This window comes from Rhinopithecus bieti, unplaced genomic scaffold, assembly GCF_001698545.2.
Source record: "Rhinopithecus bieti isolate Rb0 unplaced genomic scaffold, ASM169854v2 scaffold_12070, whole genome shotgun sequence".
Classification (NCBI taxonomy): domain Eukaryota; kingdom Metazoa; phylum Chordata; class Mammalia; order Primates; family Cercopithecidae; genus Rhinopithecus; species Rhinopithecus bieti.
Window position 1 is genome coordinate 703,813 of NW_016807449.1, and position 23,292 is coordinate 727,104.

Genomic DNA, 23,292 nt, shown 5'->3' on the forward strand with positions numbered 1-23,292 from the left:
CATAATAGATGTACATATTTTGGGGTACATGTAATAATCTAATACATTCATATAATGTGTAAAGATCAAATCAGGGTTATTGGGATAGCCATCACCTTAAATATTTATCTTTTCTTTATTCTAGGAACATTTGAATTACTTTATTCTAGCTATTTGGTAATGTAGAGTATAGTCAACTATAGTCACCCCACCAATCTATTGAACATTAGATCTTATTTCTTCCATCGAACTGTATATCCATACCCATTAATCAACCTCTTTTAGCTGTGTGAGGTTTGAGAAGGTCACTCAACCTCTTGGTGCCTTGGTGCCTTTCGTTATAAACAAGAATGATAAAACCTGTTCATTATGGTGGTTATGGGATTGAAATGAGATTAGGGGGGTAAATGCAGAGTCTGACATGCAGTAAAAGCCCAAACAGTGCAACTCTTTATTCTTTTAAGTGGATTATTGGGGTCTGAGTCATGTGGTAGGAGACAGAACTGGAAAGACATACATGGGTTCCCATGTGTAGCAGCTGGCAGACAAAAAGGTGTCATAGTTTGGGAACCCCTAGAAGCCGACCCTGAGAGAAATATTCAAGGGCAAGTAATTTATTTGGGAAGTAATCTCAGGACTTCTAGGTCAGGGAATGGGGAACTGAGATGGGAAGCCAGGAAGAGTGTTTACCGAGCTAGCAATCACTGTGGGAAACTGGATCTGGGATATTTGTCCACCATCATCTCTAGGAGGGCTGCTCCTGGGGTATTAAGCCCTGCAGACACTTGGCCCACCCCAGAGAAGGCTCTCAGGAAGAGAGAAGCAGGTGCTGGCCGCTGGGAGCCAGCTAGCATCAGAAAGTGGGAAGGTCTGAGGGATATCAGTGGGACACACATAGTGTTTGCTGGACAAGCTTTGCAGTGTCTCATCCAGCCCCTGCCCAACCAGATTCTCCTGCTAGCCAGGGGCATTTTATTTCCTAGGGAATCAGCAGTGCTAGTTTTCCTTCTTTACCTTGTGGTCTTGGGTCTTGTTAGCTCTCGGATCTCACCTTTGTGGGAAATAAGACCCATGGGTCACACTCAGCCTTTGGACACGCAGGTGTCGATGCTCTCCTTGGGAACATCCTTCTCTCCAGGACAGCACTTTACGCAACTGCACAAATCATGGTGAGGAGATGGGCTGGACTGGAAACTTGCAGGCAGCCCCCGAGGAATCCTAGGACAGGGACAGATCTGGGGCCCAACTGGTCACACCCTGAAGATGAACATGAATGGGTCGCTTAGTCAAAAGGGCATCTGTATCCCCATAACTCCCCCAAATGACTGTCCAGAGCACACAGCTGAGCACGGGACAGCTTTTGGAAACACTGACTCACTTTTTGGGTTCTTTGAGGTTTCTGCTTTAGAGAATGGGGCATTCTGCCTGTTGCTGCCAACTATGACTTCACACTGCACAGAGCAGTTGGCTGGAAGAGGAACCCTGTCTCCCAAATGCGAAGATGAATGATTGAAAGGAAAGGCCAGGAGAGAAAGTCAGTGAAGTGGAGGAGATGTCGAACGGAAGTGAAGTTGGAAGAGCCCGAGCAAGGTTGCTGAGATACAGGCTGGTGGAGAAAAAAGCCCCTCATGCCTCCCCACTTAGGCTTGGATTAGCCAAGAGAAGACCTGGAAGGCAAGAAATGAAGACCAGGAGGAAGGTTTTGGCCAGCAGTAGTCACCTGGAGAATAGCTATTCAGGACTGTTTGGGGATCCTAATCTGTGGAACCCTGACCTTCTTCAGAGGCAAATAGATGTTCACATTTAGGCCTTGATATAGTCTGTTTTTTGGAATCCAGACCTGTTGGAAGGGCACCATCTTTGACAAAGAAGTAAGGGAAGAAATAGAAGAGAGAGTGACTTGGGACATCATTCAAATGTATTTTATAAAGCTGCTATAAGTAAGAAGAGCTCTGTATGCCCTATGCAAGCGTTTATTCCAGGGGCATGTAAAGAACCCTTTATGAGCAGACCCAGCAGACAGGGGCTCCTTGGCAAACAGGCAGTTTCCATTAAGGAAAAGCCCAACATCACGGTGTCTGAAGTATTGGGACCCCAAGATACCTGCAGGCAGGGCTAGCACCTCACAGGTTTAAGTACAGGGACCAGCGGAGATTCAACCTTCTCTGCCTGGAAGGAATGGCCTTTGTGTCAAGATGATGTGAATTGGGAGTGTTTTCCTCAGGGGTCACTTGCACCTTAACCTTTCTGCACTCCTGTAGCATGTACGAGGTGTGCAGGAAGAGAGGGTTTGTTGTCACACAGGTTCCTCGAGAGTCTGAACTGAAGACTACTGTGAAGTTTGTTACCGTCATAGAATTCAGATGCAAGTTTTGTGCTGGGCTAGGTTTTGAATTCTTGAATTGCACGTGATATGGTGGCTTCACACACCCTTAGAGCCCAGGGACAAGGCCCATGAGACCCATGGGTGGTAGGTGTCTGCACACTCATAAATGCAGCTTTTAGTCATTTTGAATTTCCAATGGCATGCTGGTAAGGAAAAGGAAGAAAACTATCATTAGGTGGGCTCAGGTCAAAGGGAAACTGGCCAGCTGCTGGGCTGGTCCCCAGAGTCTAGCCAGCACTCCCATTCCAACATATCATGGTGGGTAAGATATCAGGGCTTGAGTCTGATTGGGACTGGTCTGGCTGACCGTGACGCCTAGTGCGGTGGATCTGGGAAGCACTCCTGTTGTTAACCAAAAATTAATAATGCTGTGATTCCAATGGGGCAGACAGGGATCTACATGGTTTGAGATTGGTCCATTAGCCATTAGCAAGATGCGATGAGAAAGTGTGAGCAGGACTTGAGTCCATCTGCCAGGAAAAAGAAAGATGATGGTGTGCTCGCTGCATTGTTAGAGCCTAGCTGAGCAAGTGGGATTTGGGCAGGGCTCCTGTCTCAGCTTTTCAGCATCTCATTGAAGTGGCAATCAGAGCCTGTGATAGAGACCCTGTCATATTGCTAAGGCGCTTCCAGAAGGCTTGGAGGGAGGGCTGCAGCTTGGTGGTTGCATTAGTCTGTTCTCCCGCTGCTATAAAGAACTGCCCAATACTGGGTAATTTATAAAGGAAAGAGGTTTAATTGACTCAGAGTTCCACATGGCCAGGGAGACTTCAGGAAACTTACAATCCTGGCAGAAGGGGAAGAAAAACATCCTTCTTCACATGTTGGCAGGAAGGAGAAGTGCTGAGTAAAGGGGGAAGAGCCCCTTATAAAACCATCAGATCTTGTGAGAACCCACCCATTATCACAAGAACAGCATGAGGGTAACTGCCCATGATTCAATTACCTCCTACAGGGTCCCTTCCGTGACACGTGGGGATTATGGGAACTACAACTCAAGATGAGATTTGGGTGGGGACACAGCCAAACCATGTCAGTGGTGTAGGAGGGGAAATCTCTCTAGGAACATCAGATGCCAGGCAGAGGGAGCTGGCACATAGTAGGTACTTTATAAATAAATGAAGTGGAGTTCCAGGCCATACCTGCTGTTGGGATTAGGCCTGGATAGACCAGCCTCAGCTAGGCTTGTGAGAAGCTGAACCCAGTGAGTAAAGATGGGCTCTAGGTTGGCAGCCAGGCTGGGCAGGTGGGGACTGATGAATGGCTTCTGGCCATCGAGTCCTTCTTTGTGGTGAATGCAGGGGGACATGAGTGAGCTCTATAGCCAGAGGCTCAGAGCCTGGGCTCAATCATGCTGCCAATTTATTCACGGTCACCCACTATCCAGATAGCCATGGGCTGCGCTTCTTCCTTGTGCATAGTGTGATAAGAGAGCTGATTGGGGTTGGACCTGAGAATCCTGGAGTGTTCTGGCTCTGACTCCCCCTCCCACCTGTAGGTTTTTCCTCTTTACTTACTGGGCACCAGCACAACTTCCTTTCTTGGAAGTGGTGGCCCAGGCTGTCCTGCTGAACTCCATTTCAGCAGCCAGCTGTGGGGTTCTACATTCCCAAGCCCCTAGGATCTTTGAGTAAACCCTGCTGCTACTGACCTAGAGAGGTAGAATGCTTGCAGGGGTGAGGGCCAAAGACTGGGTCTCCCCAGACACTTTCCCCAGGTGCCGTAGTTGAGGGCACAGACACCACTTTCAGCTTGAGGTTTCTACTCTGTGCAGCGCAGAAGGTCAGTCCCAGGAGATGTGCTCCACCAGGCTCCCTAGAAGAGGGGCAGTTAGAGTCTTTGTTGCATTCCCCCATCCTGCCCCACCATGGGACTCCTGGGATGGTGCCTCGGGCCTCCCTTCACTAATTTGGATGATTCCTTTCAGGATATTAAATGCTCTTGCCCAAGGGTGAAGCTGACAGCTCTGGGAAGGAGAACTCCTGCTGCATCCATGCCACATTTACCAGGGCTTTTTAGGAGCCAGGAGCCCCATTTGGTGCCAGGGATGCTGAGATAAAAGACATAGTCCCTGCCCCAAGGAGTCTTGTGGAGGAGATAGGCATGTCGAAGAGTACAGGATGATGTCATGAGTGTCCTGGGAGAGGCGCAGGCTCTGTTTGGAGTGGACTCTCACCAGCTTACATCAGTTAAAGCCTGGAAGTTGTGAAAGTAGTGAGCTACTTCCATAGTAAAGGGTAAATATTTGCTCCCTGAGCTCCCCAGGTGATGATGCCCAGTATTCCAGTCAACCAGCCATTCCAGCCTGATACCTCCTTGACCCCACCCCACCCCACCCCATCCCTGGATCCAGGAACTAAGGATCAGTGCCTGGCTTAGGAGGTGATGTCCATTTGGTCCTGAGTTTGTGCTCTATGAAGTGTTATTGTCTCAAATATCAGCCCTAGTTCCATGATGGACAGCACAGCAGAGGAATTTGTGACTGAGAAACAGGGGGCCAAGGAAGGCTCTCCAAAGGCGAAGACATCTGGCTGAGTTGTGCAGGATGAGACTCTGAGAACTGTGTGTCAGTCAGCATCTTTCCTCAGCTCTCTGTTTTGTGCTTCTTGGGCCCTTAGCATTGGGCCTCAGCCCTGTCCTTGGCTACTTAGATAGCTCTTCTCCACTGCAGGTTGGAGTCCACCTGGTCTCAGCTTCAAGGAGAAGCTTCTAGGAATTCCTGCGAGGTCTGAACACTCACTGAGCGCAGAACTGAGCATGGGGCACAAGGAGGGTGAGCAAGATAAATAGAATGCAGCAGACTTTGTTGTCAAGGAATTTATGCTCTCACAAGGGAAGCCGGGCAGATAATGCCTAGACACACAGGTGACAGGATTACATACATACATCAGCAGCCACCTAGAAAAATTTCCCAGTAATGAGAGGGTGAGGCTGGGATCGCTGAGTGACTGTGACTAGCTGGTGATGGTTTGTTAAAAGCTTAGTGGAGAGGAAGATGTGGCACATCGGAACCCCAGAAGGAGACATTCAGCTCCACTGACATTCTGAGTAGCCAGGGTTGGGCAGGGAGAGGCACCATGGCTCAGAGAATGCTGGAGGGAACCAGATCTGGGAAGCCAGGGCTTTGTTTGGCTGACTTGCAAAGTGCAGGCTGGGTTACAAGTGGAGGAGGAAGCGGTGGGTAAGGATGGGAAGGGGGTGGCTGAGAAGAGTCTCACACTACATGCCTGTCACAGCCTCAGCCACTGCAGCTGCAAGTAGGGTTACCCTCCCTGCCATGGTGGCCCCAGATCCTGACCTCAATTCCTGCACAACCCAAGGATTGCTTTTCTTCTTGGAGAGGAAAATAAACATTCTTTGAGCCCTAGCATATTTCAGGGAATGTGCTTGGGCTTTTTACAAACACTATTTTAGTTCATTGTTATGATGCCTCCATGAGGTCAGCATCATTATCTCTATTTTACAGATGAGGAAACTGAGGCCATGGGAGGTCACCTAGCTTGTCAGTGACAGGCTGGAAAGTGAAACCCAGTGCTGACCCCAAAGCTGTTGTTTTTTCATTATACCAAACCATTTCCAAAAATAGTACAGGGAAGAACCAGAGGGGAGAAGGCATGATGATGCCTGGCAGGTAGACTTCTCTGTGGAAGTGAGCACACCTCCCTGGAGTAGCTTGATGTTTTATTTTCTTTGAGAGAAAGATGAGAACACGTGGGGACAAGAAGAATGAGAGATACAAAAGCCATTTACACAGGTCCCATTAGCAATCCCCTTTCTTCTCAGCTTCCAACTGGATTCAAGCCCCAGGAAAGCATCTCAGTAGTGTAATGGTTTGGACACGGGAAACAGAGAAAAAGTTGCTTCCATCCTCAAAGAGTCTGTAGCTCTGTTTATAGTCCCTTCTCCTCAGTTTCAGATTTTCTGCAGGCTTAAGGCTTCCTAATAGAAGTTTGGTTTGGTGTGAGGTGTTTGATAGCCATTGGGATGTCTTGGGCCTATAGGGGACATGATCGATGTCATCTTTGAAAAAAAATGGAGCCTAGAACAGGTTAGCACTCAAAGGCTGAAAGCTGAAAGGGTTGCTAAGAGGTCCTCATATCCTTCTGGGCATGAGGCTGTCTAAGATAGAAACTGTAGAAATAAAAAGACAAGGGAAGTTACTTGCAATATCAGGAAGAAGGGACTGATGGGACTTGAATCTGAGAAAGAAAACATGTCACAGAGCCTTTTGAGTAGATGTGGTCAATGGATGGTACTTTCATGGTCCTTCCATGTACTGTGCTCAGGGCAGACATCACTAATCGATCACAGGGGTTATTATTATTATTTTTTTGTCCTCCTCAACCACAGACCTCTTCTAATCACAGCACTCTGTGTTAGCTCTTGCCAACCCACTGGTATTGTACATAAGTTAAAATTGACTCACCATCTCTGCTGTCATGTTTCAAGTCAGGAGCACTCAGTAAAGGTAGTTTGGGAAAGTTCAGGTGGTAAGAGTGAGCCATTCTGTCCATATTTACTCTTAAGAGTTGAGGGGAATGTGTATTGTGATAACAAGAACTTCAGGACAGGGGAGAGGTTAGGCATCAAGGGTAGAGCTGTAGAACTGGAATCAATCTCTAATTAGGCAGTAATTGAAGTCATGTGAATGGAGAGAGAGGGTGAGTATATGAGGAAAAGAACAGACGGTTTATTGCTGGAGGAAAGGAAATGGGTGGCAATGCTGAAGCAAGGGAGGGAAAAGCGAACAGGAGAGAAGCCTGCATTTCCTTCACTTGGGTGAGGAAGGCTACCGCTCCAGCTTCTTAAATGGAGCCCTCTGGAATCTTCAGAAATTCCAGAGCTGGTTGCCTTACAAAATACAAAGGTGAATATCATTTCCTCCCTTTCAGGCCGCAGATATAAGTCGGTGTTCCTCCCAGTGCTCAGGTCTTACAGGAGCTGGCCCCAGGGCCTGCCTTCCTCCTGCAGCCCTTGCTCCACATTCTTCTGCAGCCCCCATTCCAGCCTACCCTTCCTTCTTCATCCTGTGACTTCTCTCTTCTTCTCTGTGGCCCGATTGCATCCCAGCTTGCTGTGCATGAAGGAGAGGGCTGGCCACCACAAATGTGATCTTGTCTTTCTGATGCTTACCTTGACTAATCACACTGACACCCTCAGGTTCCACGATAATTATTCCTGCAAAGTCAAGGACTCCCTTTCCTCCTAATGACCCGAACTTACCCTCTAACAGTGAAAATGCCCCAAGCTTTGGAGTGACTTTTCTGCATTAACTCTGAGACAGAGTTGCAGTGAGAAAATCTACCCTTTTAATAGGCAAAAATATTGCCCTCATAAGTCTTTATGCAATGCACTTGAGCTTAATGCTCACTTACCAATTCGCCTTTATAACTTCCATATTGAGTGAATTAAGTCCTCCATGCGGGTAGTTATTAAAGAAGTGATAAGTGCTTTATAATTCAGTAAAGGGTGGCCTGGCCATTTCATATTTTCCTAAGGAAATTGGCCACCCGAAGGGCAATACTCTCAGAACCCCTGGGGCCAGCTGATTTTAGGCACAGAGCTCGCACTATTGGATTACTTTCAAGCCAGCTGCTCAGGCCTGGACCAAACTCCTTCTCGCTCAGACTTTTTCCCCCAAGACCCATTGGGGAGTAAGGGTCAAAATCAATGTCTGTCTCCCTGCCTGAGGCTGTTTTTACTCTTGATCAAAGGCCTTCATTTTCTCCCCTGGTTCAAAGCTAAGATGTCTAGTAAGGATCAGAGGTTTTGTAATCAACATGATTTGATTCTCATCTGTAGACAGGAGGAGACTTTCTCTAAGGGGCTACAAGGGTTCCAACCCTCTGACCCCAATCCCATGGGCACAGCTTGCTCCTTTATACTTTAGACTCTTCAAGTGGTTGGAAAAAGTGCTGTCCCCATCAAGACCTTGGTAACCACAGATTTTTCATGACTTGTTGCGAGGTCACAGGGTTCTGAGGAGGGACACTCATTTATTAATTTGTTTATTTAAAATTTCTACTATGTACCAGGAACTTGGATGAGTGTTGCAGATACAGTAGTGAATAAGAGAGGTTGCCTGCCTTCAGGGAACCTGCATTGCATTAGGAGAGAGACACAAGGGTCTTTGTGAACAAGTGAACACATAGGTGACATAATCAGAGGTTTTGACAAGTAATAATAAAGGAGTTATCTGGAGCATCATTTCTCAACCTTATTGCTACTGATATTTTGGAATGGATAATTCTCTGTTGGGGGTGGGGCTGTGTCTTGTGCATTGTAGGAGATTAATAACATCTCTAGCCTCACCCCGCTAGACACCAGTGGCACTGCCCCAATACTGACAATCAAAACTGATGTCTTCAGACAATCCAAGCCTGGGGGGCACAATCCACCCCTGACTTGAGCATGAGCACTATTGATCTAGAGGAAGGTTCAGAGAATGACCCTAGCTAGGCTGGTCAGGGAAGGCTTCTCTGAAGAAGTGACATTTCAAAAGAATCCTGAAGCTGGCATCTTGGCCGAGGGACAAATAAATGCAAAGGTCCTGAGAGGAGACCAGTGAGGCTGAAGTCAAATGAATAAAGAGGGAGGGAGGTTTGAGCTGAGGAGAGAATGGCAAACGTTACATCAGGAAGGATCCTGCTGGTCATGATGGAGTCTGAATTTTCTCCCGAGTGCAAGCGCATGAGAAGCCACTAGAGGTTTTTTGTTTGTTTTGGTGGAATGCATGATTAAGTTTATATTCCAACTAATTCACTGGGGTTTCTTTGTGGAGGACAGATTTTAAGTGGGCCGCAGTGGAAACAGTAGTCATGTTTTGGAGCAAGTGTCTTTGTGAAAGGTGATGGTGGCCTGGACCCAGGTGATAATAGTGGATGTGGCAAGAAGTAGATAGAGTTGAAGGGTAGAATCAATGACAGGGTTTGGCTGGGACAACTCCATGATACCAGTGCCATTTATTGATACGGACACAGCTTACTGGGAGGAAAGCAGGGGCTGGTATTGGGTCTGCTAAGATGTCAGCTAAACATCTGGAGCTCAGGGAAAGTTCTGCTGGAGATGCACATTTGAGTGCTATCAGCACAAGGATGGTGCTCAGAGCAGAGCACTTGGGGGAGAGTACCTTGGCTCATGAGAGTGGAAGTGAGTAGAGGAGCCCTAGGCTCCCTGGGAGACTCCAATATTTAAGGATCAGGCAAAGAATACAACATCAGCAAAGGAGCCTAAGAAAGAATATCCAGAGAGTAGAAGGAAACCCAGGAGAGAGTGTAGTCAAGGAAGCCAGGGAGGAAAGAATGTTTCAAGGAAGAAAGAGTGGTTAATGGGGTAAAATGCTACCCAGTAACTGAATAATGGGTGACAGACAGGAGTCGATTGGATTTGCAAACATAAAAATCACAGGTGACCTTGACAGTGTAGTTTCAGTAGAGTGGTGGGACAGACGACAAACTGGGATGGAGAATCAAAGGGAGGTGAGGAAGAATGGCCTGCAGGTGTAGACGATTCTTTTAAACCATTTACCATAAAGAGGTGTAGATACATGAGTTGGTAGTTGGAGGAGGACATGGAGTCAAGGGTTTTTTTTTTTTTTTCCTTTTTGTAGATGGGCTTTCCTAGAAGATGTTTATATGTTGATGGAAAAATATAGCAGACCGAGAGTTGAGGGTAGGGAAGAGGAAGAGAAAAAAAATGAGTGTGTTCCTGAGAAGGTGGGAAAGGTTGAGGCTGGGTAGAAAGTCCACATGGGAAACTGATAGCTAAATGGTTAAGGTCTGACATTGATCCCTTTGGAGATTCATTCATTTATTCGCCTCGTGGTCACTACTTGCAAAACACTGGAACCATAGCCTCCTGGCCTTGGCCTTAGAAAACTCATGCTTTGGTGAAGTCATGTAGGGACAGGAAAGGTGGAAAAGATGTGCCCGGTTGCCAAGGGTATTTCTGCTTCCTCTTTGTTTGGTGTGGGGGGCCCTCCTACTTCCCCACTGCTGACCCTGACAGTGGGCATCAAGCAGAGACTTGGGCCTGGGAGGGAGCTCTGGATATGGGGCCCTTGAGACCTCTGAGATCACCTTCCTCTTGCTGCTGTGCCCTGCAGTTATGCCCCCAGCATGTCTGTCCCTGGGTGGGATGTTCAGTGGTGTGCTCGCGGCCACAACCCTCCCCAGAGATCAAGTTCAGGGTGCCTGTAGGGTCAGACCAGGGCTCTGGGCTGCTCAGGGGATCAGGTGAGGGCCATGCAGGTGCTGAGTGTGGAGATCCTCTGGCAGTGAGGTGGGACAGCTGGGTGGCTACGTAGTACTGTCCTGGATGGCTTTCCAGGTATATACTTATTCAGGGGTAGCTGCCCCAGTTTGAGATTCTGGGGGTGAGTAAATGGTGAGGAAGACAGATATGATCTCTGTTCTCATGCATTATGGTTCTAATATAGAGACACTGATGGCAAACACATAATCAAATAATCTAATAAGACAATTACAGATGGTTATTAAGGGCTGTGAAGGACGTAAACAGGAGTTTGTGCTACAGAGCAACTGGAGGGGAAACGCGGGGGCTGCTAACATGGTAGGGTCAGGACAGGCTTCTCTGAGAAGGTGATTTCTGAGTGGAGATTTGAGGGACTGAAAGAAGCCAGGGATGAGCGTTTCATGTAGGAGGCCAGGTTGGGAATAAGCTTGGCATATTTAAAGACCAGAGACAGGACAGAGTGACTGGAGTCCACAAAACAAGGAGAGTGTGTTCAGAGAAGGAGCCCTGGAAGCGTCTGGTGGCCAGCTTGTGCGGGATCTTATGGGTGGCTTCCCAGTGATGTCTGGACATAATTGGATTTTATTGTCATAGCCAAAGGAAGTCATTGGAGGGTTTTAGGCAGGAGACAGTGGTTGCAATAATGTAGATTGTTGGAGAAGAGGGAAAGCAGGGAGGCCAGGTAGGACAGGATGCTTGTTCTCCAGGTTAGAATAGGTGATGGTTACCTGGAGCATTGGTGTGTAGGCAAGCTGGGGTTGCCATACTGTGCCAGCCCAAGCAGCAGCAGTAAAAATAGAAGCAGATAGGCTGGGGAGAGGTAGGGTAGGAGGCCACAGGCTGGGGTTCAACCACAACAGCCTGGACTCCCCAGTGAACTGGCTGGCTCCCAGAAGAAATCTCACTCCTGGGAGTTAGTCCTTTTCTTAGTGGGGTAGCAGTGAAGATGTGCCCTTGATCTTTTCCTGTTAGGAGACACAGCATCTTTGCACCTGCAGAACACAGGTGTGTGCACAAACATTCTTCGTTCCTGGCACAATGCTTTAGAATTGATCAGGAAGCCAGCACAGATGCTGTCATCTTCCATCTGTTCACTGCATGATCTGAATGTTCCTTTCTGTGGTCCCGGGGGTGGTCCCAGATGCGAGGCTGGTTCACCGTGGTCCTTGGCACACAGCTGCTCGTAGGCTTGTGTGCTAAGGTGCTGGCATGCTGGGGTCACTGGCACAAGCTGCTCCAACCCCTGACTGCTTGGGGCTCTCGGGTCTGGCTCCCCAGGCATCTAGCACACTGTCCCCCACAACAGCTGTCAAGGGAGGGAGAGCCGGGTGACTTGTCTAGCATGATCTGATGCAGCTCCTCCCCAGCCCCCTTGATGCCTTAGCACCATGGAGCTGTTGCTCCAGACGGTTTGTTTATAATGCTAAACATATCAGATAATTGAAAGCTAATGCTGCTGTCTGGATCACTAGACATAATATGCCTGGATAACAAATCAATTTCCTCATTGCCCTACAAGCCTTCGGAGTCAAAAGCGCAGCACATTGTGCGTGTGTGTGCACACATGCACTCAGGCATGTGTGTGCTCCAATGCCGACTTGTTAGGAAATGGAATTCCAGACTAGCTTCTGCAGGCACTAGCTGGAGAGAAGGGACACCTGTATGCAATCTTGTTGTTTTTGAAGCTTTTGAATTTTGTGTTGGAGGAGTAGAGTACTCACATATAAAAAGCATCCGGAGGCCTAGGCAGGTTGATTGCTTGAGGCCAGGATTTCGCAACCAGCCTGGCCAACATAGTGTAACCCTGTCTCTACTAAAAGCACAAAAATCAGCCAGGCATGGTGGCACATGCCTATAGTCCCAGCTACTCGGGAGGCTGAGGCATGAGAATTGCTTGAACCTGGGAGGCAGAGTTTGCAGTGAGCTGAGATCACTGCACTCCAGCCTGGGTCACAGAGTGAGACTCTGTGTCAAGACATACACACACACACACACACACACACACACACACACACACACACACACATCCCGGGGAAACATCAGCTTCAGCTACCTCTTGCCAGTATTCTGACATAAAGTTAGTGGTGTACACTTAGGTACCACTATGTAAATACAAACTGTGACTGCACCTCCAGGAAAGCTTCACTTAACTGGCAACTTCAGTTATCCAAAAGGAGGAACAAAACAAAGTCATATGAAAACAAGGGCAAATATCTACCTATCTGTATGCATGTGCATGTATGTGTGTGTGAATGTTTTCATATTCCCTTAGATCCTATTTATGCTTATATGCTTACTTAACATGCATTTCTAACAATACAAATGGAATCAGCTATTTATTTCACTAGTGCCGTGCATCCACACTGAATTGAGGACTTAGGCATTACCTTCGCTAACCCTCACCACAACTAGTTTTGCTATGGAAAAACTGACGGCTGGAGAAGCTCTAGTAACTGGCCTGAGGGCATCTGGCTTCCCGTGCTAGCCTGTCATCTCCATGTCAGCCTAACTCCAGGTGCCAGCTTTTACCTATTGGGCTCCAAGAGGCTGCAGAGGAGACTGGGCACAATTTGGGAGGGAGGAGGGGCCCTGGGGACAGCTTAAAAGGTGATGGCCTGCAGCCTAATATCAAAGAAAAAGCCAGAAAATAGATAAAATGGATGTGATAACCATTGGAATAGGAAATCATATCAGGGTAAGACCATTTGTAGTAGGGCTACAAATTCTGCATCCTTCAGGAACTTCTGAGGGTTTTGCTGTGTTACAGCCTGGCAGACTCATTAGGCTGGTCGTATTGATGTAAGGTCATCAAGAAAATGTAAATCATGATTTGTCTACTCTGCTTAAAAAGGCAAGGACGTGTGTAATGCATTTTAGGTGGAAAAAAGAAACACCCAGCAAGGAAGTTGAAAATGCAAAGGGTTTTGTATTTAAATTTAGTTGTCTGGAAAGTTTGGTTATGAAGAAGAGCTCATTAATAGCAGTGAGAAGTCACAGTGAAGATAACAGCAATCTGACAGCAAGAGAGCAGCAGGAAAAGCTTAGAAAAATGAGGCAATACTGGGCCTGCTACCTGTAGAGCAAGGAAGGATGTTCCTAAGTTCCACCAACCAAGCTCCTGTCTCGCCAACTGCCCAGGGAAGTTCTGCCAGGTAAAGGGTGCCTTGTCCCTGTTGTGTACTTCCTCAATCTTCTTAGTCCTCTGGGGTTAGATGGTAGTCTTTGTATCTTTGCAAATCTTGTATTCTACAGTTCTTTGTATTCTACAGTTTTCTGCATAGAAAAAGAGTAAACATGAAACATTAAATATTGAAGGTAGAAACAACTCTTAAACATATCCACATGACATATTTTTAATTAAAATATGGACCACACATTCTGTACCATCCAATTTTGGGATGCTTGGAGATTGCCAATTCATTTTCATACTGGCCCAAGCAAAACAGAAGGAAGAAGAGAAAACTGTGGTACAATCTGGTTGGGAATGGTGGCTCACGCCTGTAATCCCAACACCTTGGGAGGCCGAGGCAGGTGGATCACCTGAGGTAAGGAGTTTGAGACCAGCTTGGCCAACATGGTGAAACCCTATCTCTACTAAAAATACAAAATTAGCTGGGTGTGGTGGCATGTGCCTGTAATCCCAGCTACTCGGGAGGCTAAGGCAGGAGAATTGCTTGAACCTAGGAGGCAGAGGTTACAGTGAGCCAAGATTGCACCACTGCACTCCCGCCTGGGCGGCAAGAGTGAAACTCCATCTCAAAAACAAAACAAAACAAAACAGGAATTGCAATCTGATTTATTCTAGCACAAAGGATGTTTGCACTCCCCATGGATGTATCAATTAATATTTAATTTATGCCATGTCCCATTATAAAAATGGCTATGAAGCAGCTATCTGTGGTCCTGGGTCTCTGGGACCTGGTGTTGCTGTTGTGAGTCACTGAGAGTGGCTGTGTTTCCGACTGATTTTCTAGGATTGCCAAAGAGGCTCTGCATGGCCATTCCCTGACTCCATTTCCCCTTCTAAGCCCACCTGGCAGCATCACGAGATCTTGATCCCAGAGATCTACCTTGACCTCACTGAGGTTTTTGAGTTCCTGACCTAAGCCCGACTCTGGCTCTGGAGGTCAATGTCATCATGTATTATGCCCCACTGTCTCCCTCCCTCTGGAAAAGTGGTGCCCACTAGCTCTTGGCACAGTAGTGGCTCTGTGCAACGGAAGGGCAGTGGTGAGAGGGTAGGAGCAGGGCATTGAGCTGATTTTCTGAATGGAGCATTTCACATTTCTATGGAATGAAGAGGCATGAGAAATCCAGGAGAGGAACTTTCAGTGGAGAGAAAAGGCTCTTGGCCAGTGGGTTCCAGCCAGAGATGGTAAGAAGAGACCACTATTGCTTCTGGAATGTGTAGCCTGGCTTGGGTCATGGTCCAGCAGGCCAACACACCTGTCATTTCCTCTCAAGAAATGCCTGTGACTTGAGAGGGTCCTGGGAGCTGTGGCTTGCCCGTTTTGTTCTCTCACCTGGACTCAGTGACCTAGAGGCAGGCTTTTTTGTATTGGCCTGAGGCCTGGTAGTGTTTGCTGCAAAGCAGTCATTTTCAAAATTGATGTTGTTTTAAGCCATGAGACTCTTGCTTTAATAGCCCTTTTAGGCAGAAGCTTTATATAATAAAGCAGGATTTCTCAATCCTGGTGCTGTGGACATTTGGGGTTGATGATTCTTAGTGGTGGGGGCTGTCCTGTGCATTGTAGGATGTTTAGCAGCATCTCTATTCTCTACCCACTGTAAGCCATTGTTACTCTCTTTCCCCAGCTGTGACAACCAAAAATGTGTCCAGATATTGTCAAATGTCTGCCGGGGGGCAAAATTGCCTCCTTTTGAGAACCTATGTATTACGAGACTAAAGTGGAGGTAATTTATTTAAAGTAGGAGTGGGCACCTGATGTGCCACCTTTTGCCCTCTTTCTCCTTCCTCCATTCTCTGTTTCTGATTGAACCGGGACACCCGGATTGAGAGCAGAGCTGCAGGTTCCTGTGGGGGCCACTGCCATGCACTCTGTAGAATTGCACAGTCCCTTGGGCATTGCTCTAAATTATTTTCCTCCACAGTGGGAGTGGGTTTGTAAGATGTCCGGGCAGGGATGAGCTGGTCCAGCCTGTGGTCCTGGAACAGGGAAACCAATCACCACCCCCACAAGGTTTAGGTGCCTGGCCTTCCTCTAGAAGTGAATAGGTATTGGTAATTGATTTTTTTTTTTTTGTTTTTTTTTTTGGGAGACAGCGTTCCCTCACTGTGTCATCCCAGGGCTGGAGGTGCAGTGGTGGTGATCTCAGTCCTGCAGCCTCTGCCTCCCAGGTTCAGCGAGTCTCCTGCCTCACGTCTCCGAGTAGCTGGGATTCAGGTGACCCACTCACCACCTGGCTAATTTTTGTATTTTTAGTAGAGCAGGGGTTCCCCCATGTTGGCCGGGCTGATATCAAACTCTGACGCAAATAATCCACCCACCTCAGCCTTCCAAAGTGCTGGGATTACAGACAGTATTGATTGATTTTCAAATGACAAAACAAATGCTCAATGAAAACAACCTGGATAGCCCAGAAAAACACAAAAAAGGGGAAGCCACGTGTAATCGTGCTGGGTTGAGGTACTCACTTACCATTAACAAAAGCAAACCAAACCTGCTCTTTTACTATATATACATATATATAGTATATATATAAAATATTATATTATATTTTTTAGAGCCTGCCCTTTTCACTAAAAGTGGTGGTCTCCCTAGTAGCACACACACACCAACCAGCAGAGTCACAACGCTGACCCTCCTGGTTGGGTACCAAGTGGTGAGTCATAGGAGAACTTGGCAGGTGCTCAGCTGATGCCATCCAGAAATGTCAGGGCCTCATCTTCATCCTCCTGCTCTTCCTCGGAACCTGCTCTGACGCAGTGTCTATGCACTCCTTGAACCTGCTGGAACCTGCTGTATAAACTCCTGCTGGAACAGTTGTCCTGGAGGCCATGAATGACAGGTTTCCTACCCCTCTACACTCCGCCACATGGGGTTTTTATCAATGATTGCGGAGAAATGACAACTTCCAGCAGAAGCCTGATGCCATTTTTAGCTTGAAAACTGAGAACAAGACTGCTCAGTTTCTGTAAGGCACAGGAGGAAAATAATCAGCACAACCAGCTCTGCCTGAGGACTTATGTGTGTCCCACAATGCAAAGGAGTTTCCTTTTTTATCACAGTCTTTTGCTCTTCACATCATTCTTAGGAGGCAGTTATTTTATTATCCCCATTTAATAGATGAGAAAACTGAGGCACAGACAGAAGAAGTAACCTGGACAGGGCACATAGATAGGGGCACTGATGGGACCAGGATACGCATTTTGACCATCAGCTTCTAGGGCAGGAGTCGACAACTGTTTTCTCTAAAGGGCCAGAAAGTAAATATTTCAGGTTTTGCAGGCCATATGGCCTCTGTAGCAACTATTCAGCTCTGTTATTTGTAGCTTGAAGATAGCTATAGATGACAGTAAATGAATGAATATGAACATGGAAATTTGAATTTCGTGTAGTTTTCATGTGTTACAAAATATAATTCTTCTTTTGATTTTTAAAAATGTAAATGCCATTTTTAGCTCTGGGGCTGCAGGAAAGCAGGCAGCAGGCTGGTAGCTTGATGACTACTGCCTTGATGACTACTGCCCTGACTCCTACTCACACTGTTGCACTGTGGCTATAAAAATGCCATTTCCTGATTTAGGAAAACTCAGACCTACCTAACGGAGGAGATGGGGACCATCATTCTACTTACTGGAGGACTCTTTGCATCAAGGAGTTCATTCATTTCTCTGCCATATCTCAGTGTGTGCATAAGTCAGGGAAGGGTCAATTTGTGGGCATAAGGACGTGAGGGCTGAGAAGGGTAAGGCTTGAGAACATGGTAATGATTGACAACTCAACTGTAACAACACATTTATGGAATTCTAATGTGAGCTGACAAAAATGATTTCATTGATTTAAACAATTGGAACAAAGTTGCTTGTTGGGAGCAGATCCTTATGGGAAGCTGGGCTTCTGTGAATGAGAAGCATTCTGTACAATCATGGTGATCTACTTAGTAATTTACAAAGCCCAGGGAATATATTGGGGGACCTGGTGACACAGATAGTTCTACTCCTCTGGCGCTTTCTTTTCATCTGAAATGTTGCCAGGTTCCCTGCCATGGTGGGACCAGACCACCCAAACTGCTCTGGGGCTGTAAGGCTTCCAGGGAGAACTTTGGCATTGGAATCCAATACCAACCTGGCCACCTGGTCCATGTCCCCAGCAGATGCCAGTGTCTCTGGCTGCTCAGCAGGGACTTTGAGAGAATGTGGTACAAAACAGGTTCTCAGCATACCTTGTCACTGTGTGGCTCTGAAATGCTTCCAGAGACCCTGGCAGCCATAGTCCTGCTGCCTTGCTGGCTCTCACTCGACTTGGTGGCAGATGGCAGAGCTACGGGTGTGGTGGTGCTGGGGAGGAGACGTCTGGGGAAGGTGGCTGTCACTTTTCTGGACAGAGTGTGCCTGGGTTAGTTCTGTCCCAGGATGAGCTGTCACCTCTCTGCACTCTTCACTAAGACGGTACTTAGACTTCATGGCCACTGATCAGAGTAAAATCCTGGGAGGATGGGGTGGGCAGTGGAAGGCCTTTTCCTGAGATTCTTTGGTGGCTCTTGGGATCACAGGTGTGTACGAATGGGCATCTTTCATACACCTTTACAGCTGCAAAGGGCTTTGATAATCAATAGCATAATGGTTCTCAACCTGGGGACCCCAAAAGCATTAATGAGGGGTGTTTATTTCTGGAATTTGGTCAATATAAAAATAATAAACCCAGAAATCAGATCCATACCCATGACAAACCTTCTCATGCTGACAGCATACTGAGTTTCTTTGCTTTGGGCTGGAATGTATGCACTGGATCAGTTAGCACGGGTTTGTGTCTGTTGATAAAAAGCTCTGGTTAACAGTGATTTATATCTCTGATTAATAAATCCAAGAAGATTAATTAACTAGCACTTAATAGATGTAGTGTGCTGGCTAGACATAAACTCCTTAAACATGGGATCTCTTGGGGCAAAGTTCTAAAAGGAGATCTTCGTGATGAAAAGGGGAGAAACTGCTGATCCAGTGCAACTCTCCTCTTACAAATGAAGACATTCAAGACCCAGAGAGGTGGAAGCGCTGGCTCAGAGTCACTGGGTCCTGAAGTCTCAGATGAAGCTAGAGTTTGTGTCCTCGACTGCCAGGTTCCCATTCTTTCCATGACACCCTAGTGACTCCAGGATACTTAGGTGGCCCCCACTCTCTGGAGTCAACTCCACCCAATCAAGCCATTGGTTTTCTTGAGCTCCAGGAGGGATTGGGCTGTGAGTCACCCAAAGACAGCTTCCAGGGTCTAGACCCTGGTGATGCTGGAAGTAGGTGTGTGTCCCTCCTTGGCTATGCCCGCTGGCCAGCCAGCCACACCCTCCTTTTTTTAAGCCATATCATTTGTATTGTCTTTATGGGCAATAACTAAGGAAAAAAAAGGGCCAGCCCTTAGGAAATTCTGAATAGGAAAAAGAAAGAAAGGGAACAGAGGAAAACTGAGTTAGGAAGGAAAGCAGGGAGATTGAACTTCACGTCTTTAAATAGCATCTTTTTGGAGCTGATGGGGATTGAATGCAATCCATGGGCCAGGAACTTGGAACCAATGAATCCAGTTAATTCTCGCAACAGCTCCATCAGGCAGTGTGAACCTCACCATACAGAGGAAGAAACTGAGGCTCAGATTTATTTGGTGACTTGACAAAAGGCCTGGCTGTCAATTAGCTCATCAGGGATCCAAACCCAGGTCTCTGTGGCTCCAAAGCCAGCCCCATTTCTCTTGCATCTGGTGACCCTTACCTTTCCTCCTCCCTTACAGACACATAGAGAACTGGCGCAGTCTTCACACGCTCAATGCCGTGGACATGGAGCTCTACACTGGACTCCAAAATCTGTGAGTGCACCCGGCCACAGAGAGGTCTTTCCCTGTGGAAGGGGCGGGTGTCACCTGGTCTGCCTTCTGGGGTGGAGTGAGGGGCACAGCAAGGCTGCCATTGGTGTTTCCCCTGCTGGGTCTTCTTTTGGTAGAGTTGGCAACATACACTTAGGGGACACCAGAGGCTTCAAAGGCCATCTCTTCACACCCCTTTGTTTCACCTTAGTCTAGAGAGGCAAGGGGGTTGTGTGAATTCCCATCTTGAAGGTAGGGTTTCAAGGCAGGCCCGGAACTCAGGCATGCTGGGTGAGTGTCCTTTCCCTAGCCTTATGCTTGACTGATGAGCCCCATGGGGTATGAGATTTCCCAGCTACCTCCTCCCTTGGATGTCAGTGCTAGTGACTGTGGGGACGTGGAGGGGGGAGAGGGACAAGGAACAAAGAGGGCTGCAGCCCTGCCATCACTGGACCAGCAGAAGCCCTGGTCCTTACCCACTGGCCACGATGGGTGGAGGGCAGCTGCCAGTATGACCCCTGACCTCCCAGCCTCACACAGGGCCCTGGGGCAAGTGAGCCCAGATGCCTCCATTGAGTACCACAGCGGGCCACCTGTAATGACTGGCAATGAAGAGGTGCAGATGACCCACAGGGCGGCTGCAGGGCCAGCCTTAGCCTCACCCCCTGCCAGCCTCAGCCCGGAGCAGACATCGCTCTGCCACTTGAGCTCTGCTGATCCTCTTTTTCTCTCTGTCTAGGACCATCAGGAACTCAGGACTTCGGAGCATTCAGCCCAGAGCCTTTGCCAAGAACCCCCACTTGCGTTACATGTGAGTAGAGCTGGGCTGCAGGGATGGGGGGGCACATGGCAGGGACTCTCGGGGCAGTGAAACTGGAGACCTGAGGTCTAGACCTGGCTTTGCCTCCAGGAGCTCTTGGGCGAGGTTTTGAACTTTCTTGGGCTTCCAATTTTGCCTCTTAAAAGTATTATTTTGAGTTTGATGATCTCTGAGGTTTCTGTCAGAAGGAAAAATCTAGGACCAGGGGCTGAGAGGGAGAGTCAGTCTCCTGACACCCAAGTTTGTTCACTTTCATGATGAAACTTGCAACTTTATGGGAATGTAAATGATAGGGAATTCTACTCATATGTAATGTGAATACTACACTTCTGAGACCATACATAGGCCCATAAGAGTGTATATGTGTGTTAGGACTTGGGGGTTGCAAGAAGAAAGAAAGCATGGCCAATAGCCAGTGTTATGTCTAAATAGATTCTGGGTTCAGTGGGGAAAAGCTCAGAGAAGTGGAAACACCTGTATAAGGTCACACAGCTTTGTTTGGGACAAGCTAGAGGTCAGGTGGTTATGGGTGGGGGTTCCTGTCTGTCTGTGCCTCCATCACCCTGTCTCTCCCCTTTCCCTAGTGGGGATAGAATCACAAGAGTTGATGTTTCCTCTTTAAGCCCAGTTCTGGGCAGATAGACTTTGGGATTTTAATTGAGGACTGCCATTTCCTGGGGAGAAAGTGGGCATGAAAGGAAGCCTGGGGTGAGTGATTAGGGGAAGTGCCAACCTGCTGCACCTGTAGAGGGGTACTTGTTGTCTGGGTCAATTCCAAGGATAGTGGCCATCTCGGACATCCACTGGGCGTATTCCCAAAAAGTAGAGGCTCTGCAGGAACCAGGTGGGGAGGGGTCTATTGCCTTTGGGGAGAAAGTGAAGAAGTGGTGTGCCTTGGGCTAGTCTTTCCTGTGGCCACTTAAAAGTTTCACTGACTGAGCACTTTGCTCCAGAGGTTCCAGGTGTTTATTTTATTTTATTGCATTTGGAAGGGCAGCTGGGCCAGAGAGAAATTGCATGCACAGGAGCAGAACATCCAGGGGAGCTGTGGGAAGTGGAGGGTAGGGGAGGTGGGGAAAGGGAAGAGATCACAGTGAATCCTAGTAGATGAGTTATTTTTTATTTTCTGGGGGGTCCTGACCTTACCCCCAGGCTCTGTGTGTTTTCCCAAGCACATAGTGAGTGCTTGATAAATATTTATTCATCAGTATGGCCACCTCTGTTTTCTGCGGAGCTTTCTTTTCTCTCTCTGGAAATAGCAGGCTCTATGGCCACTGCTCAGGGCCAGATGTATCAGCTCCAGGGGACTGAGACCTCCCTTTCAACTGTTTAATTTAGCTGTTGCCCCTTGCCCCAGGGTAGCCTCTGTGGTGAGAGTCTCCTGATGTGTGTTCTTTGCAACTGGAGGCATAGCTGGGACCAGAAGAGGGTCTTGGACCAGATGTTCCAGGTGTTTATTTTATTGGGGGTTTGAGTTTCACTGTAAAACATCCCAAGGGAAAAAGCTTTTGACATCTGAGAAGTCTCCGTTTTCATAGTAATTAATACAAGGGTCACAAAGCCAAATGCCCATGGTGGACCAGGTGGGGTCACGTGTCCCCTCCAAAGAGGCAACCAGTCATTCGTTCCAGCTGACTGCTGCCACATGGAGGTGGGGCCTCGTGTGGTCAGACTTGTTTCCAGAAGACTTGGAGATTCCATGAAACAACTCAGGTTTTAAATGCTGCCAACTAAAAACAAGACCCTTCAACTCCATGGGCCAAACAAAACTACTTCCATGAGCAGAATGTGGCACATAGAGTGCTAGCTTGTGGTGCGAGGTCATATTTGGGGGAGGGACGCTGTTGATGCAGCCCTGCCATCACTGGACCAGCAGAAGCCCTGGTCCTTACCCACTGGCCACGATGAGAAACCCTCTTCTCTTTGAGGACAGGAACTGGGTGTTCAGGTTCCAGAGCCTTCTAGGGCATGGTGTCCCTGCAGCTCTTAGGGAGATGGAGAAGCTTCGGGACCCAGGCTCTGGAGTGGGAACAGGGTTGCATCTTGGGCTGCAGGTGTCTCTGAAGTGGGTTGTACCAGAGCATGTGTTTGGCTTGCCCTTAAGGATCCTGGAAGAGGGCTGTGACCCATTGTCTCTTTTGGAATGATCTGGGGTCTGCTGAGTGGTGGCAGCGATAGAGGCTGGTGGAGGTTTGCAAGATTCCCAAGGCTTTGTGGGTAGGAGGACCTAGTTGGAGTAGGACCCAAGGATAACGTTGAACCTGCCCATGACCTTGGGCCCTGTTTTCTCCTGGACACATTGGCCACATTTCTCCTGGACACACACTTGCCAAAGTACTTGCTATTGGTTACAGGGGGATTACCGAGAAGGATGGATGACGATTAGTTCACCCCTAGTTTGAGTCTGGCTGTGCATTAGGGGCAAGTCAGGGTGCTCAACCTAGTTCAAGAAAGTCAGCACCCAGTCAAGTGGCTTTGATAGGCACAGTGGGACGCCCAGAGGAGCCTGGGGGTGACAGAGAGACGAGTCAATAGGATGAGGCATAGGCACTGGCTTCATCCACGGTTTTATTTATTAACTTTTCTTATTTATGAAGACACACATCAAATTCCCAATTGAGTAAATTTCCCGGCAGCTTTGGGACATTTTCTCCTGGCAAATGGGCCAGGTTTCTCTGCTGTCTCACAACGTCTTCTATTTCTGTCCTCTAAATGCATTTACAAGTCTTCTGGCCCCAGCTGAGCAATCACAAGATGATCACTTACTCCAACACTAATTGCGGAGCCCTGGCTTGGCAGCTTTTTTTTTTTTTTTTTTTTTT

The 23,292-nt window shown here is 47.8% G+C and overlaps 1 protein-coding gene across 7 annotated transcripts in view; it reads left to right on the forward strand.

Annotated features, from left to right (window-relative positions):
- Window positions 1–23,292, forward strand: part of NTRK3 (neurotrophic receptor tyrosine kinase 3) — a 394,945-nt gene that overhangs the window by 51,440 nt on the left and 320,213 nt on the right. For all 7 annotated transcript variants that reach the window (XM_017882063.1, XM_017882065.1, XM_017882064.1 and 4 more), the window contains exons 2-3: window positions 19,579–19,653; window positions 20,390–20,461. In XM_017882063.1, the coding sequence (XP_017737552.1) occupies window positions 19,579–19,653; window positions 20,390–20,461 (147 nt within the window). The remainder of the gene's footprint in view (window positions 1–19,578; window positions 19,654–20,389; window positions 20,462–23,292) is intronic.